The sequence below is a fragment of the Phoca vitulina genome, unplaced genomic scaffold, assembly GCF_004348235.1.
Source record: "Phoca vitulina isolate PV1807 unplaced genomic scaffold, GSC_HSeal_1.0 scaffold20, whole genome shotgun sequence".
In the NCBI taxonomy this organism is placed as follows: domain Eukaryota; kingdom Metazoa; phylum Chordata; class Mammalia; order Carnivora; family Phocidae; genus Phoca; species Phoca vitulina.
This window is the reverse complement of record NW_022589723.1, coordinates 30,254,389-30,271,705: the sequence shown is the minus strand read 5'-3', so window position 1 is coordinate 30,271,705 and position 17,317 is coordinate 30,254,389. Positions and strand designations below refer to the sequence as shown.

The 17,317-nt window shown below is 39.8% G+C and overlaps 1 protein-coding gene across 2 annotated transcripts; it reads left to right on the top strand.

Moving 5' to 3' along the window:
- The first annotated feature begins 1,196 nt into the window (after window positions 1-1,196).
- Window positions 1,197-14,190, top strand: PCLAF (PCNA clamp associated factor). 2 transcript variants are annotated; one of them, XM_032417716.1, is made up of 5 exons: window positions 1,209-1,306; window positions 1,617-1,697; window positions 6,079-6,241; window positions 12,026-12,063; window positions 13,228-14,190. In XM_032417716.1, the coding sequence occupies exons 1-4, from the start codon at window positions 1,261-1,263 to the stop codon at window positions 12,036-12,038; spliced, it is 303 nt and encodes a 100-aa protein (XP_032273607.1). In that variant the 5' UTR covers window positions 1,209-1,260; the 3' UTR covers window positions 12,039-12,063; window positions 13,228-14,190. The 2 variants fall into 2 exon arrangements, with proteins under 2 accessions (XP_032273606.1, XP_032273607.1); XM_032417715.1 differs by lacking the exon at window positions 12,026-12,063 and having other exon boundaries at window positions 1,197-1,306.
- Window positions 14,191-17,317: the final 3,127 nt, after the last annotated feature.

Genomic DNA, 17,317 nt, shown 5'->3' with positions numbered 1-17,317 from the left:
TAGAATTATAATACAATTAATATAATTATAATATAATATATAATTTCACCTGTTGTCTAGATTCTTTAATCTTTTTTTTCAAGATCCTTTAATTCCAAAACAAAAAGTAGTTGTTGATTCTACTGAAGTACTTAGCAGCCTATTTTCCGAAAGTTCAAGCATAATTTACAGGAGAGAATCAATGCCCTGCTTACACTTTCAGGACTGCCTTTCAAGTGAGCATTTAACAAAATACATCCCAAGGCAAGTTCATCTGATCATGTTTTATGCATGGTTTTCAGAGAGTGAAAATCACTCCCCGGGGGTATTTTGAGTAATTAGAAGATAGGCATAAGGATAGAAAATAGTTGTGAGCTCCTGTTCTAGCGTTATAATCACTGTGTGTCAGGGATGTACCCTTGGCACATCTGGCATTTTTCTTTTTTAAGATTTTATTTTTAAGTAATCTCTATATCCAAGGTGGGGCTCAAATCCACAACCCCAAGATCAAGAGTTGCATGCTCCACTGACTGAGCCAGCCAGGCACCCTGACATTTGGCATATTTTGAAGGAACTCTGAGACCATATAGATCTCAGGAAGACCTTTCATTAATTTGTTCCTTTTTATGTGTGTCTGTATAAACAATCCACTCAGTTTTTCCTTTAGTTTCACACCATACTAAAAACGTAGAAAAGCCTTGTAAATAAATTATCTTCCTTTTCTAACATTCCATAGAATTGTTTTGTTATGCACCCTGTAGAGAGAGTTTATCTGAGGTTTAAAAAAAAAAAAATTCTTTATTCTGATTTGCATTTAAAAATCTGCTTCATTTCAAGTTTCTTTTCCTGGAGTCAATCATTATGGATTTAATCCTGGGGTGACTTTTGAAGGAATGTTGTAATTCGCTGTCTTTCCTGGGTTTTCTTTTCTAAGCAGGCCCATTTCCCTAACTCATAATCTTAGCACTCACTCTTGGGGCATCCCAGAAAAGAGCCTTGGCACCGCCCACTTAGGGCGGGTACGAATCACAAGCTTCTGCAAAGCTGATGGACGGGACGGTACTGAGTCTCGCCTCGCCGCTGTCATCGCTGGACAACAGCGATTGGTTGTGGGGGGACGGCGCGGAACCAATGGGAGCGGCTTCCCTGGAGAGCCCGAGGAGCGCGCGGGAAAGAGACCAATATAAACTGTGGCGGGAGATTCGTTTTTCGGGTCCTTGTGCAGTTAAACACCCGCGGTTGGAAAGTCATTTGATTGCTCTCATCTCCTCGAGTTTGAACATGGTGCGGACGAAAGCGGACAGTGTCCCAGGCACCTACAGAAAAGGTGAGGTAGTTGGGCACGGCAGTGGAGGGCAGGGGGTTCTCCGGGCAGCCCCGCTACCGGCGGGAGAGGCCAGGGCTCTCCACCGCCCTGTGAGCCAGACTGGTCCAGCAGCTCTGGAAGCCGCGGCCTGGCCCGTTTACCAGGAGGAAGGAGCGGCGCGGACAGGGGAGGGTTGTCGGGCTGTTCTGGATCGCGGGGCTCTCCTCTCCAAGCGGCGGGGTCGGAGACTGTGGTGAGAACGTGGTTCTGAGAGACTCAGCGTCGGAACCTTACTGCCCTGTTTTGAATGCTCTCTTTTGCCTCTCCGCAGTGGTGGCTTCGCGAGCCCCCAGGAAGGTGCTTGGTTCCTCCACTTCTGCCACTAATTCCACATCGCTTTCGTCAAGGAAAGGTAAAAAGCGCCCCTGCAACTCCCGGAGGAATCTTCTCAAAGAGGATCAGGCCTTACACCACAGTTCTCCTGACCTGCAAACCTCCTGACCCACTGTGGAATTTATTTTCCTGAGATCCTCACACTTGAATTTCTTCCTTGCCCTCGGATATAATGAGAGGACCTTGGCCTCTCGGCCAGTTGGGGTAAAGGTGGGGGTAGTAAGGAAAAGAATCTCCAACCTCGGGGTTAGGGACAGACACGGTTTATCTTCAAACTATTTTTCTTTTCTAGTTTGGCATTTTTATTTTTAATATCGGCAGATGGCTTTTTCCTGCAAGAGGCTATTTAAGCTCACCTTCACTAGATTAAGAATTAGGACCATAGTTGACGGTGCTAATCACGTTGTCTTCTTTTTTTTTTTTAAAGATTTTATTTATTTATTTGAGAGAGAGAGAATGAGAGACAGCACAAGAGGGAGGAGGGTCAGAGGGAGAAGCAAACTCCCCGCTGAGCGGGGACCGATGTGGGACTCCATCCTGGATCATGACTGAAGCCAGAGGCAGTTGCTTAACCAACTGAGCCACCCAGGCACCCTCACGTTGTCTTCTTAGTGTAAAAGTTTTTGTTTTCATTTCTGCATGTATTTCTGTTTTTTTGTTTGTTTTTTAGCATGGTGTGTGTGTGTGTTTTCCAACTATGCAGCTCCTGATACTGCTTTTGGGACATTAGAAGGGAAAACTTGGCTGATGAAATAGCTTCACACTGCTCCTTCTGTGCAAGGAGAGGTTGAGAAAATACCGTGCCATCTGGTGCCTCATTCCACTCCTAGGAAGTTGAGCAGTTAGGAAGATTAATTCCACAAGGCCTAATTAAGAACGTACAGGGGAGCACAGTGAAGAACTTCGTGGCTTCTTTTTTTTTTTTTAAGATTTTATTTATTTATTTGACAGAGAGATAGCGAGAGCAGGAACACAAGCAGGGGGAGTGGGAGAGCGAGAAGCAGGCTTCCTGCTGAGCAGGGAGCCCGATGCGGGGCTCGATCCCAGGCCCCTGGGATCATGACCTGAGCCGAAGGCAGACGCTTAACGACTGAGCCACCCAGGCGCCCCAAACTTCATGGGTTCTTAAGTTAACTTAAACTTACCCCTGTTCTAAATATTTCATTAGAAAATATTTACTAATTTACTCTCTTTAGATAAAAAGGAGCTGTAGGTCAAAAGTTTTGAAAGGTGATTAATTTATTGAGGATATTCTATACCCTTTACCACTAAATTACAATTAGGGCCACATGCCATTGTCTAGTCCACTATTGAATTACCAGAGCCAACTGGATAAGCCCTTAATGAACATATGTTGGCCAAATGCACTTTTTATTTTTTAAGATTTTATTTCTTTATTTGACAGTGAGATAGATAGAGCACAAATAGGCAGAGCGGCAGGGAGAGGGAGAAGCAGGCTGTCCACTGAGCAGGGAGCCCGATGAGGGACTCAATTCCAGGACCCTGGGATCATGACCCGAGCCGAAGGCAGCCGCTCAACCGACTGAGCCACCCAGACACCTCCAAATGCACCTCTTAAGTCATTTTACAGATCTCTATTTTTTCGAAAGTAAGCTCTTCGCCTAACGAGGGGCTTGAACTCAGGACCCTAAGATCAAGAGTCTCATGCTCTATGCAGTGAGCCAGCCAGGTGCCCCTGCAGATCTCTGTTGTTGGTTTTCTTTTCTTTTCTTTTCTTTTTTTTAAGATTTTATTTTTAAGTAATCTCTGCACCCAACATGGGGCTCAAAATCACAACCCTGAGATCAAGAGCATGCTTCACCAACTGAGCCAGGCAGGCACCCACAGATCTCTATTTTTAATCAACTGTATGAAATTGGTAATAACCTCATTTTAAGTGATGAGGACATTTAAGCTCAGGTTACATACCTTGGTAAAAGTCACACAATTAAGGGGTGCCTGGGTGGCTCAGCCGTTAAGCGTCTGCCTTCGGCTCAGGTCATGATCCCAGAGTCCTGGGATGGAGCCTGCTCCGCAGGAGGCCTGCTTCTCCCTCTTCCACTCCCCCTGCTTGTGTTCTTTTTCTCACTGTGTCTCTCTCTGTCAAATAAATAAATAAAATCGTAAAAAAAAAAGTCACACAATTAAATCAGAGCTAGGTTTGAATTTTTTTTTAAGATTTTTATTTATTGGGGCGCCTGGGTGGCTCAGTCGGTTAAGCGTCTGCCTTCGGCTCAGGTCATGATCCCAGGGTCCTGGGATGAGCCCCGCGTCGGGCTCCCTGCTCAGCGGGAAGCCTGCTTCTCCCTCTCCCACTCCCCCTGCTTGTGTTCCCTCTCTCGCTGTCTCTCTCTCTGTCAAATAAATAAATAAAATCTTTAAAAATAAAAAGATTTTTATTTATTTATTTATTTGAGAGAGAGACAGAGAGAGCACCATCAGGGGGAGGGGCAGAGAGAGAGGGATAAGCAGACGCCCTGCCAAGCAAGGACCCTGAGATCATGACCTGAGCCAAAGTCAGACCCTTAAGCAACTGAGCCACCCAGGCACTCCGAGCTGGGTTTGAATTCTGTGCTGAGCTATAGGTTGCTGCCATACACTTTCTTCTTTCTTTCTTTCTTTGTTTCACAGAGAAAGAGCACAAGCAGGGTGAGTGTCAGAGGAAGAGGTAGAAGCAGGCTCTCTGCAGAGCAGGGAGCCCGATGGGAGGCTCGATCCCAGAACCCTGGGATCATGACCTGAGCCAAAGGCAGAAGTTTAATGGACTGAGCCACCCAGGCGCCCCCTACACTTTCTAAGTAGTCAAAGCATACCTATAAGTTCCCTTTTGGAAAATTATGAACCAAAGGATCACTATTATTTATTTATTTTTTAACATTTACTTATTTATTTTAGAGAGATTGGGGGGGAGGGGCAGAGGCAGAGGGAAACTCCAAGCAGACTCCATTGCTGAGTGTGATTGGACCCCACTCGATCTCACGAACATGAGATCACGACCTGAGCCGCCAAAACTAAGAGTCATACCCTCAACTGACTGCTCCACCCAGGTGCCCCAGATCACTATTTTTTAAAAGCCACTTGTACTTTTAAAACTTCAGAGAGTGGGCGCCTGGGTGGCTCCTGGGATAGAGTCCCGCATCCGGCTCCCTGCTCAGTGGGGTGTCGGCTTCTCCGCCTGCTCAGGATTGTTCTCTCTTTATTTATTTATTTGACAGAAAGAGACACAGCGAGAGAGGGAACACAAGCAGGGGGAGTGGGAGAAGCAGGCTTCCTGCTGAGCAGGGAGCCCGATGCGGGGCTTGATCCCAGGACACTGGGATCATGACCTGAGCGGAAGGCAGACGCTTAACGACTGAGTCATCCAGGTGCCCCTAAATAAAATCTTTAAAAAAAAAATAAAAAAGCTTCAGAGAGTATATATGGAAGCAACTTTATAACAGGTAGTTTGTGACAAATGTCTTTAAAGCAAAAAATATGTAGTGGCTCAGTAATTTGCTCATCTTGGTATTCTAACCATTACTTCATAAAGAGGCAGAAATTTTCCCTCTATATTACTATTTTAAAATAAAAAAAATTATCAGAAATTGGGGCACCTGTTCGGCTCAGTTGGTAAAACATGCAACTCTTGATCTCAGGGTCATAAGTTTACCCAACGTGGGGTGTAGAGCTTACTTAAAAAAAAATCAGGAATTGGATTTACCTTATGAACTGAAAAGGAGCCGAGGGCTTTGAAAAGTGAAACCTAATTTTGTGGAAACTTTCACATTGCTGTATATTTATTTTGCCTTTCACAGGTGTTTTTTTTTTTAAGATTTTATTTATTTATTTGACATAGAGAGAGAACAAGTAGGCAGAGAGGCAGGCAGAGGGAGAGGAAGAAGTAGGCTCTCCACTGTGCAGGGAGCCCGATGCAGGACTCGATCCCAGGAACCTGTGATCATGACCTGAGCCGAAGGCAGCCACCCAACCGGCTGAGCCACCCAGGTGCCCTCACAGGTGTTTTAAAAACCTTGTTAAGTAAAATTTTGGTGGTTTATACTCTACCTCATATTAGGAAAAAATGTGTCAAAGTTTAGTATGACAATACATAAAACTATTTGAATAGCTCTGCTTCTGATTAAATTATGGAAAGTATTTTCCAGTTGTAAAAATTCTGTTAATTTTGTTTTCCTAGGACAAAGGATAACTCTAACAAAATATTACTATACATTGTATTATAATAATGTATAATATAATATTGACTGAATACAGCTTTATCATCTCACATTTTCTAGTTATTTTAAGATGGATGTAATACTACTTAATACTCTGTAGATTTAATGTTAAAAAATTGTTTCCCTTTAAGGAATGGCAATTGTATCCTTGGTTCTTATTTAGTTCCATCTGTTTTTATTTTATAGTTGAAAATAAGTATGCAGGAGGGAATCCAGTTTGTGTGCGCCCAACTCCCAAGTGGCAAAAAGGAATCGGAGAATTCTTCAGGCTGTCTCCTAAAGATTCTGAAAAAGAGAATCGGATTCCTGAAGAGGCAGGAAGCAGTGGCTTAGGAAAAGCAAAAAGAAAGTAAGTTTTTATATTCTGGAATCTAAAGAAAATATTTATATTCTTGAAAGTAAAAGACAGGGGGATATTGAGTAACTTTAAAGTTTCTCCTTGAACAGATAAGAAAACACAAACCAGGGTTTTTTTAAAATTTGTGCTAATGTTTTTCTAAGTCGCTCCTAAATTTCAAACATCAGTGAAAAGTATTATTTTTACTCATTTCAGTCACTCAAAGAGGATCAGTTCCCAATCAGATGCTAAGTGCTAAGTTATTAACTGTGAACTTCCTGTCTTTATTCTTTCATTTTTACTATTTTCTATACTTTTTTTCAAAAAAGCAATTTCTATGTTAGTTTATCCAGCATCAATTCTACTAACTCAACCCCTCAAAAAACTACTAGTTCAACCTCCACAAGAAATAAATAACCAATGTAGAAAAGTTGGAAAATATAGAAATCCCCGTCACTTAGAAAACCATAACACCATGGTGTATTTTCTTTACAACTTCTCTAAAAATACCTAAAAATACTTCAAAAAAAAAAAAGGTGGGAATACAACTGCACACATACAGAGTTTAGTGTACATACTTTTTTAAACATTTGTTTGTTTATTTTAAAAAAATTTTGTTCATTTAATTTTTAGTAGGCTCCATGCCCAGCGTGGAGCCCAGTGTGGGGCTTGAACTCATGACCCTGAGATCAAGACCTTAGCTGAGATCCAGAGTGGGATGCTTAACCGACTGAGCCACCCAGGCACCCCCAGTGTACACACTTTATTTATTTATTTATTTATTTATTTATTTGACAGAGAGAGACACACGAGAGAGGGAACACAAGCAGTAGGAGTGGGAGAGGGAGAAGCAGGTTTCCCGTGAAGCAGGGAGCCCGACGTGGGGCTCCATCCCAGGACTCTGGGATCATGACCTGAGCCGAAGGCAGACGCTTAACTGACTGAGCCACCCAGGCGCCCCTGTACATAGTTTTTAAAGGAGATAAATAGAGAAGACTGGGTGGCTCAGTCAGTTAAGCGTCTGCCGTCCACTCAGGTCATGATCCCAGGGTCCTGGGATGGAATCCCGCATCGGGCTCCCAGGGAGCCTGCTTCTCCCTCTGTCTGCCGCTCCCCCTGCTTGTACTCTCTCTCTCTCTGTCAAATAAATAAATAAAATCTTAAAAAAAAAAAAAGATAATTAAATCAGGATGCCTGGATGGCTCACTCAGTTAAGCATCTGCCTTCGGCTCAGGTCATGATCCCTAAGTCCTGAGAGCAAGCCCTGTGTCAGATTCCCTCCTCAGACGGGAGCCTGCTTCTCCCTCTCCCTATGCTGCTCCTCCTGCTTGTGCTCTCTCGCTCACTCTGTCAAATAAATAAATAAATAAAATCTTTTTTTTTTTTTTTAAGATTTTATTTATGTATTTGACAGATAGCGAGAGAGGGAACACAAGCAGGGGGAATGGGAGAGGGAGAAGCAGGCTTCCCACCGAGCAGGGAGCCCGATGCGGGGCTCGATCCCAGGACCCTGGGATCATGACCTGAGCCGAAGGCAGATGCTTAACAACTGAGCCACCCAGGCGCCCCTAAATAAAATCTTTTAAAAAAAAAAAGATAATTAAATCATGCTTTTTAAGCTCTTAATGTCAGAAATATGCTCATGATAAATACTAAGCAAAAATTCTGCATATAGAAGAACAGCTTTTATGGTGTAAAAATATGTATATAAACAGACCAAATATCAATAGTGATTATCTCTGGGTAAAAACCTCTCTTCATATTCATTTTGTGCTACCAACTTTCAACAACAAACATCTAAGAATCAGGAAAAAAATAATGCCACTTGGAAAAAATAAAGGCAAAGAAAACCTGCTTTTTAAAAAATAGATTTATAAGTAATAGGATCCAGGGCGCGTGGGTGGCTCAGTTGGTTAAGCGACTGCCTTCGGCTCAGGTCATGATCCTGGAGTCCCAGGATCGAGTCCCGCATCGGGCTCCCTGCTCAGCGGGGAGTCTGCTTCTCCTTCTGACCCTCCTCCCTCTCATGCTCTCTGTCTCTCATTCTCTCTCAAATAAATAAATAAATAAATATTTAAAAAAAAAAAAAAATAAGTAATAGGATCCAGGCTCTCTAAACAATTTTGAAGAATTGTGTTTCAAAGACAAATTATGTGACTGGAGGTATGGGGAATGGTGAGCATGGGTGGGCAGATGGTGCCATGTCACTGTCATTATGATGCCCCCTGGTTTGAGACCCTGCTAGCTACTTCTCCTGCACCAGCCAGGAGCCTATGATCCAACAGCACACCAAACAGCAAGTCTGACCCAAGGCACAGTGGCCAACATGGGCAAGGGGCTGGTGGCCAGGCTCAGTCTGAGGCTCCTACTTCTGGCACTGCTCCTATCCACACAGATTTAGTCACACGTTCCTTTAGCCAGCACACCAGGTCCTCTGTTTGAACCCACAGTGTCCACTTGTGCCCTGCAGTCAGTGGCCATTCTCCTTGTGGTCTTGCTTGCCCTTCTATATCTCTACTGTTAAACAGATCCAGGCCAAAAAACATCTATTGTTAACTAACACATATTCTAAAGCCCAATCCATATGGTAACTAGAAGTCCAATGTGACAAGGAAAACACAGTCTTTATCAGATCTACTAATACCACTCTTTATTTTACTAACACAGAAAATGTGAGAGTCCCCAGTTGGACTGACTTACAGAGCATCTGAAGGATTTGACTAGATAACGAATGCCAATATTAAATCTGCTAGAGTTTCACATACAAGACTGAAGAGAGAGACATTGAAAATTAATGATGTGATTAAATGTAGCTTAAGAAATATGGACACTTAAAACTCTTCCTTGATAATGATAATTTCACCCTGATCTAGAGAAAAGGGATTAGCTGCGGAATGGAAATTGGGTTTTTACTTTGATTCATTAAATTTAGAAGGCCATAAAATGATTAGGTAATATAAAAAGCTTCCATGATTCTATTTATATGTACATTGGAAGGAACCACCAGGTGTTATTGTAAATCCTCTGTGTATTATTTCAGCAGTCCTATTTTAATGCTGATATACTCCACATAAAATTTTACATTGTTAAGTTTTCATTGTTCTCTTGGGAACTCTTTCCTCTGGGTCTTTGGAGTTGATATTGCATGTGACTTTATGTAGTAATTGACATGTTCCAGGGCAATGATGTTTTATTGGAATCTACTACAAATCTAAGCATGAGTAATTTTTGCATATACACTTAAAAGTCAAATGACAGGTATTTCCTATCACTCATTCCCATCCAATAAGAATGCCAGATTCACTTAGTTAACTTGGATCACTTAACTTGATTCCAAAGATATGAAACGCTTTGATTTCAATCAATCTTAAAATACTGCCATTTATTTCTGCATTTGTTAAATAATTTTTACAACTTAAAAATTGCTCTGTTTTGAAGGCATATTTGACAAATACTGAAATTAAGATGCAAAGATATGAAGGAGGCAAAAATAATGTATATTAGGTATTTGGGGAAGTGAAAACAGGAGACTTGCCTAAATATATATATAAAATATATGTATATATTTTATTTTATTATTATTATTTTTAAATATTTTATTTATTTTTTCGACAGAGAGAGACACAACGAGAGAGGGAACACAAGCAGGGGGAGTGGGAGAGAGAGACGCAGGCTCTCCGCAGAGCAGGGACCCTGATGCGGGGCTCGATCCCAGGACCCCGGGATCATGACCTGAGCCGAAGGCAGACGCTTAACAACTGAGCCACCCAGGCGCCCCAAAATATATGTATATATTTTAAAGATTTTATTTATTTATTTGAGAGAGAGAGCCTGAGCAGGGGGAGGAGCAGAGGGAGAGGGACAAGCAGACTCTGTGCTGAGCGCAGAGCCCCATGTGGGGCTTGATCCCAAAACCCTGAGATCATGACCTGAGCCGAAATAAAAAGTCGGATGCTCACCCAACTGAGCCAGCCAGGTGCCCCGAGACTTGCCTATATTAAATTCACAATTCTTTTGGGTCTTTCTGTGAATACATTTAAAAATAAATTTATGAATCAGAAAAGCTACATTTGGAACACTTTCTATATCAGTATTTTTAGATAGTTAGAACCTGGTCCTAAACCTAGGTGTACTTGATTCTGGAAAGTAAAACTTTTACAACTGCCTTGATGTACAGAAAGTTTTCTAGAAATAGACACTCCATGAAATTTTTGGTTCACATGTTCACACACTGATGCTTACGTTTTATAGTACCCAATATGACCATAGTATGCTTAATAAGTCTTAAACCACTATTTGCCATCTTTAGAAACTTATAGGGGAACAACCAGACCCAAGAGATCTCAAGCTATGTGGGGGATCTCTGGGTGTGAATGAACATTCCCTTTGCTTCATATCTGAACACTGTACATCTGTTTGGGATTGTATGTTGTGTTTGGAATTGATTTCCACTGAACACAAACTAAATAAAAATAAATGGCTGAAAGAGCATTTAAAACAAAATATTTGGGGGGCGCCTGGGTGACTCAGATGGTTAAGCGTCTGCCTTCGGCTCAGGTCATGGTCCCAGGGTCCTGGGATCAAGCCCTGAATCAGGCTCCCTGCTCAGCGGGAAGCCTGCTTCTCCCTCTCCCACTCCCCCTGCTTGTGTTCCCTCTCTCGCTGCGTATACCTCTGTCAAATAAATAAAATCTGAAACAAACAAACAAACAAACAAAATATTTGGATATATAAAATGATGCTTATGCATATAAAATTTTAACAATTCAATGCTGTTCATAAAATAATTTAATAAATGTTTATTGAGTGCCTACCATCCATGTTACAAGATATTTAAGTTTATTTATCTATTTTTAGCAATCCTTCCACCCAATGTGGGGCTTAAACTCACAATCCCAAGATCAAGAGTCACATGCTCTTCTGACTGAGCCAGCCAGGCATCCCTGTTATGAGATATCTAAAAGGAATGTCAAACTCTAGAGCAGTAACTAAATTTTAGATTTTGTTGCTATGTCACTATTACGATTTCTGCTTTCAATAAAAGTCAACAATAAATGGGATACATTTTTAGATAGAGCCTTTTAATAGACTTGCTTTCATGATCCTGTAAGTTTCTTCTAGCTCCCTGTCACTGTCTGGCACCATTCTTCCTTGTTCTTTCTCATTCTCATATAATAGGCTAATAGTCAATATTACCTCTAGAATATATTACAACCCTCTTGAATTATTTGTGACTTCCACGAAGGAAACAAAATATTTGGCAATATAGCCAAATATGGCTATACCATTGACCATTATTGATCATCATAACAATAAAATATATATTACAGGCTTTCAATTATGTGGAGAAAGATTACATGTATATTTTCATAAAGAACTTTGAACCACAGTGTAATAAAATTTGTGACATAAAACTAGGTAATAAAGGTTTATATTATTCCTTTAGACCCCCTTCTTAGATTTGTCTTTGTTTAGGAAAGCTGTAATTACCTTTTTATTGATAGTAAATCAATAGATTTACTTTTGATAGTAGTTAATAAACTATCAGTTTATCAGAAGGACTTCTGCTATAAACTCTCTAATTTATAATCTGAAACATGGCTACTCCTACAGCTTTATTTTTCTCACAAAGGCAGGGTAAACTCCCTTCAGTTGCATGGGGGGGGATCAGAATCAAGAAAGATTGTCTACCTAAAACCTTGAATAGAGCTATGATACATAAATTACAGCAGGTCCTTGCAAAAAGGAAGCTTGGCTCATGATAGTGTTCATTTGTTAATTTGATTTAACTTCCAGGAAAATACAATGACGTCTTCTTGGTAATCTAATAGTAGGTAAGTCGATGATAATTTCATACCAAGTCAGAATACCTTTAACTTCCTTTTTTCACTACCTAGCTCTATGACTATTTAGGCTTATGGGATCTAATCTGAAAACTCCTTATTTTTTTTTTTTAAAGATTTTATTTATTTATTTGACAGAGAAGAGCGCACAAGCAGGGATAGTGGGAGAGGGAGAAGCAGGTTCCCTGCTAAGCAGGGAGGCAGACTTGGGCTCAATCCCAGGACCCTAGGACCATGACCTGAGCTGAAGGCAGACGCTTAACTGACTGAGCCACCCAGGCGCCCCCAAAACAGCTTATTTTAGAATAGATTTCACAGATCTTCATCAACTCTAAAAAAAATTCTGATTTATGGTTAAGTTTTTCATAGACTTTTCCCTATTAAAAGCATAATGAGTACAAAATGGCTCTGGGGTAATGTAAATTATTTTTCAAAAGCTACAACTACCTTGTACCAACTTAACCAATTTTGAGATTTTTCCAATTAGGTAATATGTTTATATGGTTCAAAAGGATATACAGTCAAATATGGCAACTTGCTATGTTTTCTCTGCTCAAATGGACTGGTTGATTTTTTTTGCTTTTTAGTATCACAAAGTTCTTTTTTTTTTTTTTTAAGATTTTATTTATTTATTTATTTGTCAGAGAGAGAGAGCGAGAGAGAGGGAGGGAGGGAGCACACGAGCAGGGGGAGCTGCAGGCAGAGGGAGAATCAGGCTCCATACTGATATGAGACTCGATCCCAGGAGCCTGGGATCATGACCTGGGCTGAAGGCAGAAGCTTAACTGACTGAGCCACCCAGGCGTCCCTATTATCACAAAGTTCTTGCTGAAGGATTATACTCTTTATCAATCCACTTAATTGAAAGAAGATGTGATAGAAATAGAGATTCCCTTCTTAATAAAAATGGCAACATATCCTAAAGGAGAAACACTGATTTGATAAATTAACAGGCAAAATAGTTAAAGATTTTGTTGCTCTAGTACTTGGAATTTGTAGGTGTTTGCCAACTAATGAGTATAATTTTCTCTCATTTCTATTCACTTGACCAGACACATTGCGCTGTTAATGTTCATGATTTATATAGGTTTATAACTATTTTTTTTAAATAGTCGATACTCTGGTGACTATTGAAGTTCTCTATTCTTTCCACAGAGCATGTCCTTTGCCACCTGATCACTCAGATGACGAAAAAGAATAGAACTTTCTTAATCCATCCTTGACTAATGTCTCCTGTTTATTATTCTAGGATGTAAATTTGCATAAATGTATTTGTTCCAATTAGCTTTGTTAAACAGGCATTTAATTTAAAAAAATGAGGCTTATATACTGTTACTCTAAAGCAAGTGATTATGATATTGGAGAATTTGTAAGATTAATTATGGTTACTTAGCTTAGTACTCAGTATAATGCAGTATTTGGTTTCTTTTACCTGTTGTTATTAAGCTTCTTGTTCTTGCTAAAAATTAATCATTGCATGGTGTTCTAATTACAAATCTGCTGTGTTTGAGATTTGCTTAGATCTTTGTACTGTTGCCATTTTTATTGGCATTTGATTATTGGAATGGTGCCATATTTTTGTTCCTTTCATTTGCTTTAAGAAGCAGAGTTAGATTTTTGCACATTAAAAAAATTCAGTATTAATTAAACTGAACCTATACCCTTTTCAAGAAAGAGGGCCAAAGATGCAATGTTGAAAAAATTTGGATGGCTATGTATCTTCTCCTTCAGGGCAATTTGGCCTGAGGATTTAAACAGTTGATAAAGCTTCTAACAACAATAAAACAGATAAAATTCTAGCATAGAATTAGACAGGAATATTTCATAGAATACATTAAAAGAGAGAAATTTTCCAAGAATATGCATTTGATTTAGTATCATAAAATATTACCCTTTGGGCCAGTAATTTTAAAGTTGGAAATCAATAAAACATGAAAGGCAACATGCCATAAATCCAGAGATCTGTCTAGAGTCTTTAGAGCTACCATTATATATTTTAAGATAACCAGGGGTATAATTGAAGGGGTGGGTATAATATAACTTAGTAACTGATATTCTTACTTTCTCATCACACTTTTTGCTTCCTGACCTCCTGTTGTCAAAATTAACTATGTTTTAACAAGTATGTTTTTTCTGAACTTTGTTTTTAATAAATACTTATTTTCACAACAGACTGTCCATTTGTGTGCTTCCTGAGATTATATCCTACTAGATATTTCTATTTTTTCCTTACAAATACAAATCAGTGCATTGATCTGATTTTATCAATTTCTAAACTAAGTTCTGATGATTGCAGATTATATTTTTTGCTTTGTCTTTTAGAGATGGATATTAAACAGAATAGTTACTGAATTGAGAGCCGAGTTTTTATCCTAAGTACTTCCTTAATAATTAGGCTTCGTATTAAGGAGTAGCTCAAACCAACTCTATTAAAGTCAAGTTTTGATGGATCTGAAACCTGATTTGCTATTTCTCACTGATGGAAAGAGAAACTTTATGGTGCTATGTCCAATGAGGTCTAAGTCTGATACGTAATTGTTTCTAAAAAGTTTGACCTAAAGAACCTACAGTCTTTCCAAATATACAACATGATGATGTCTCACTTTAATTAGGCAGAGATTCCATGTAATCTGTTTCCTTGTCAAAGCTTTTGTAAAATATAGATTGGCAATTTAACCTCTTCTAAACATAGGGAAGTACAGACTCCCTTTTTTCCCCTGAAAACTGGATCAAAAACTAAAATTTATACATTAGGGGCACCTGGGTGGCTCAGTCGTTAAGTGTCTGCCTTCGGCTCAGGTCATGGTCCTGGGGTCCTAGGATCGAGCCCCACATCGGGCTCCCTGCTTCGCGGGAAGCCTGCTTCTCCCTCTCCCACTCCCCCTGCTTGTGTTCCCTCTCTCGCTGTGTCTCTCTCTGTCAAATAAATAAAATCTTTAAAAAAAATTAAAAAAAATAAAATTTATACATTAAAAAGATAATTAAACTTAAGTTTCTAATTTTGTACCCTTCCTCACAAAATTAATCTGGATTTCCTCTTTGAATGGATTATTCAAATTATTAATACTAATATTAAATTCCTGACCAAACAATGAATAAAACTACTTCTCTGCAATTTTTGAACATTGTGAGGATCATATGTATTTTATGTTTACCTAGTTTCACAAAGGAATAGCAATACTATATTTTTATTTTTTTAAAGATTTTATTTATTTATTTGAAAGAGAGAGCACAAGCAGGGCAGGGGAAGAAGGAGAAGCAGGCTCCCCACTGAGCAGGGAGCCCCATGTGGGGCTCTATCCCAGGACCCTGGGATCATGACCTGAGCTGAAGGCAGATGGTTAACCCACTGAGCCATCCAGGCACCCTGGATGAGCCATCCAGGCACCCTGGAAGAGCAATACTATAGTGAAAGTTGTACAGTGTGCTCAAGGAGTTGCTTATGACAAATGCTTATCATTTTTTTAAAAAGTAGAAAATAAAACCTAAATTAACCGAAACTTTCCATATGTATATATACACTGCTTATAGTTTTCACCGTACTTAGAATGTGTCATGGTAATTCACTTTGGAAAAATTGAAGGTTTAGCTGGACCTTGATCCAACCAACATTGTATAATGGTTCTTTTTACCTTTGAGGATAGCATATGGAGGTGGGAGAGATCTTCACTGAATCAAAACTTCATTGAACAAGAAGTAATCTTGTCCAACTCAAGCCAATTACAGCTGTTCATTAGGTTAACTGTTTTATTAATTGGCAACTCTAATTGTGAAAAATGTTAGGAATTAAAATTTTGAATTTCTCTAACTCCCCTCCTCCTATACTTGGTTTTGTCTTTGAAATAACTCATAACAAGTTATTCCTTCCACATTACAACCTTCATGTATTTCAAGATAGCTGTTACATCTTTAGGCTTCTCTTCCTAAGGCTAAACATTGTATTGTTTATGTCACATGTGTCCGAAGTGAGTTTCTCTAAGTCCCTTGTGTTAGGAGCTGTGGTTTTTTGTGTTGTATATTGCTTAGCCATGTAGGTGGCAAATTTGGCTACATGTCTTTTCTAACTGATCCCAAGTATTCACTAACTGTTGGACTCTAGTTTTGTTATCTTTTATATTTGGAGATGCCAATGGAACTCTAAGTATATTTGAATATTAATTACTTCAGGAATATTTAAATATTATTGAGTAACAGTATTGGGTATTATTATTTTTAAAAATTATTTACTTATTTTTTATTTTGTTTATTTTTATTTACTTATTTTTAAAGTGATGTCTACACCAATGTGGGGCTCCAACTCATGACCCCAAGATAAAGAGTTGCATGCTCTTATGACTGAGCCAGCCAGGTGCCCTGGGTTTTTAAAAAATAAACGTTAGGGCGCCTGGGTGGCTCAGTTGGTTAAGCGACTGCCTTCGGCTCAGGTCATGATCCTGGAGTCCTGGGATCGAGTCCCGCATCGGGCTCCCTGCTCAGCGGAGAGTCTGCTTCTCCCTCTGACCCTCCTCCCTCTCATGCTCTCTGTCTCTCATTCTCTCTCCCTCAAATAAATAAATAAAATCTTTAAAAATAAAATAAAATAAAATAAACGTTAGATACCCTAATTTTTTTTTAAAAGATTTTATTTATTTATTTGACAGAGAGATAGACAGAGCCAGAGAGCACAAGCAGAGGGAATGGTGGACGGAGAGGGAGAAGCAGGCTCTGCACTGAGCAGGGAGCCCAATGCGGGACTCATCCTAAGACCCTGGGATCATGACCTGAGCCGAAGGCAGACGCTTAACCATCGGAGCCACCCAGGCGCCCCTAGAAACCCTAATTTTATTAAATGATCACAAGAGATGATTTAAAAAAGTGAAAAAAACTTTCAAGAGATTGGCTAAAAGACAGGAGGTCCCATATTCATCTACAGGATGAGGGGTACTGTACTGTCTTTGAAGGCTAATTGAGATCTAGCCAGGTTCTGAGAGCACTGTCTTAATTATGGTTCATATTAAGAATACAGATTGCTCTAGTACTGCTCACAAAATCCTAAAAATGTATTTAAACCCACATAGCTAGTTTTAGATGTGGATTTTGCTGTACAATTTTAGAGGTCTACAAGCAATGAGTATACTGAAAATGATATAATTATAGGGCACCTGGGTGGCTCAATCAGTTAGGCATCTCTTGGTTTCACCTCAGGTCATGATCTTATGGGTTGTGGGATTCAACCCCATGTTGGACTCCCTGTTGAGCAGGGAGT

Bases quoted from the DNA above. Each gene is read 5' to 3' on its own strand.
- PCLAF (XM_032417715.1), top strand. From the start codon at position 1,261: ATGGTGCGGACGAAAGCGGACAGTGTCCCAGGCACCTACAGAAAAG. The intron at 1,307-1,616 runs GTGAGGTAGTTG...GCCTCTCCGCAG, and splicing joins CCCAGGCACCTACAGAAAAG to TGGTGGCTTCGCGAGCCCCC. The intron at 1,698-6,078 runs GTAAAAAGCGCC...TTTATTTTATAG, and splicing joins ATCGCTTTCGTCAAGGAAAG to TTGAAAATAAGTATGCAGGA.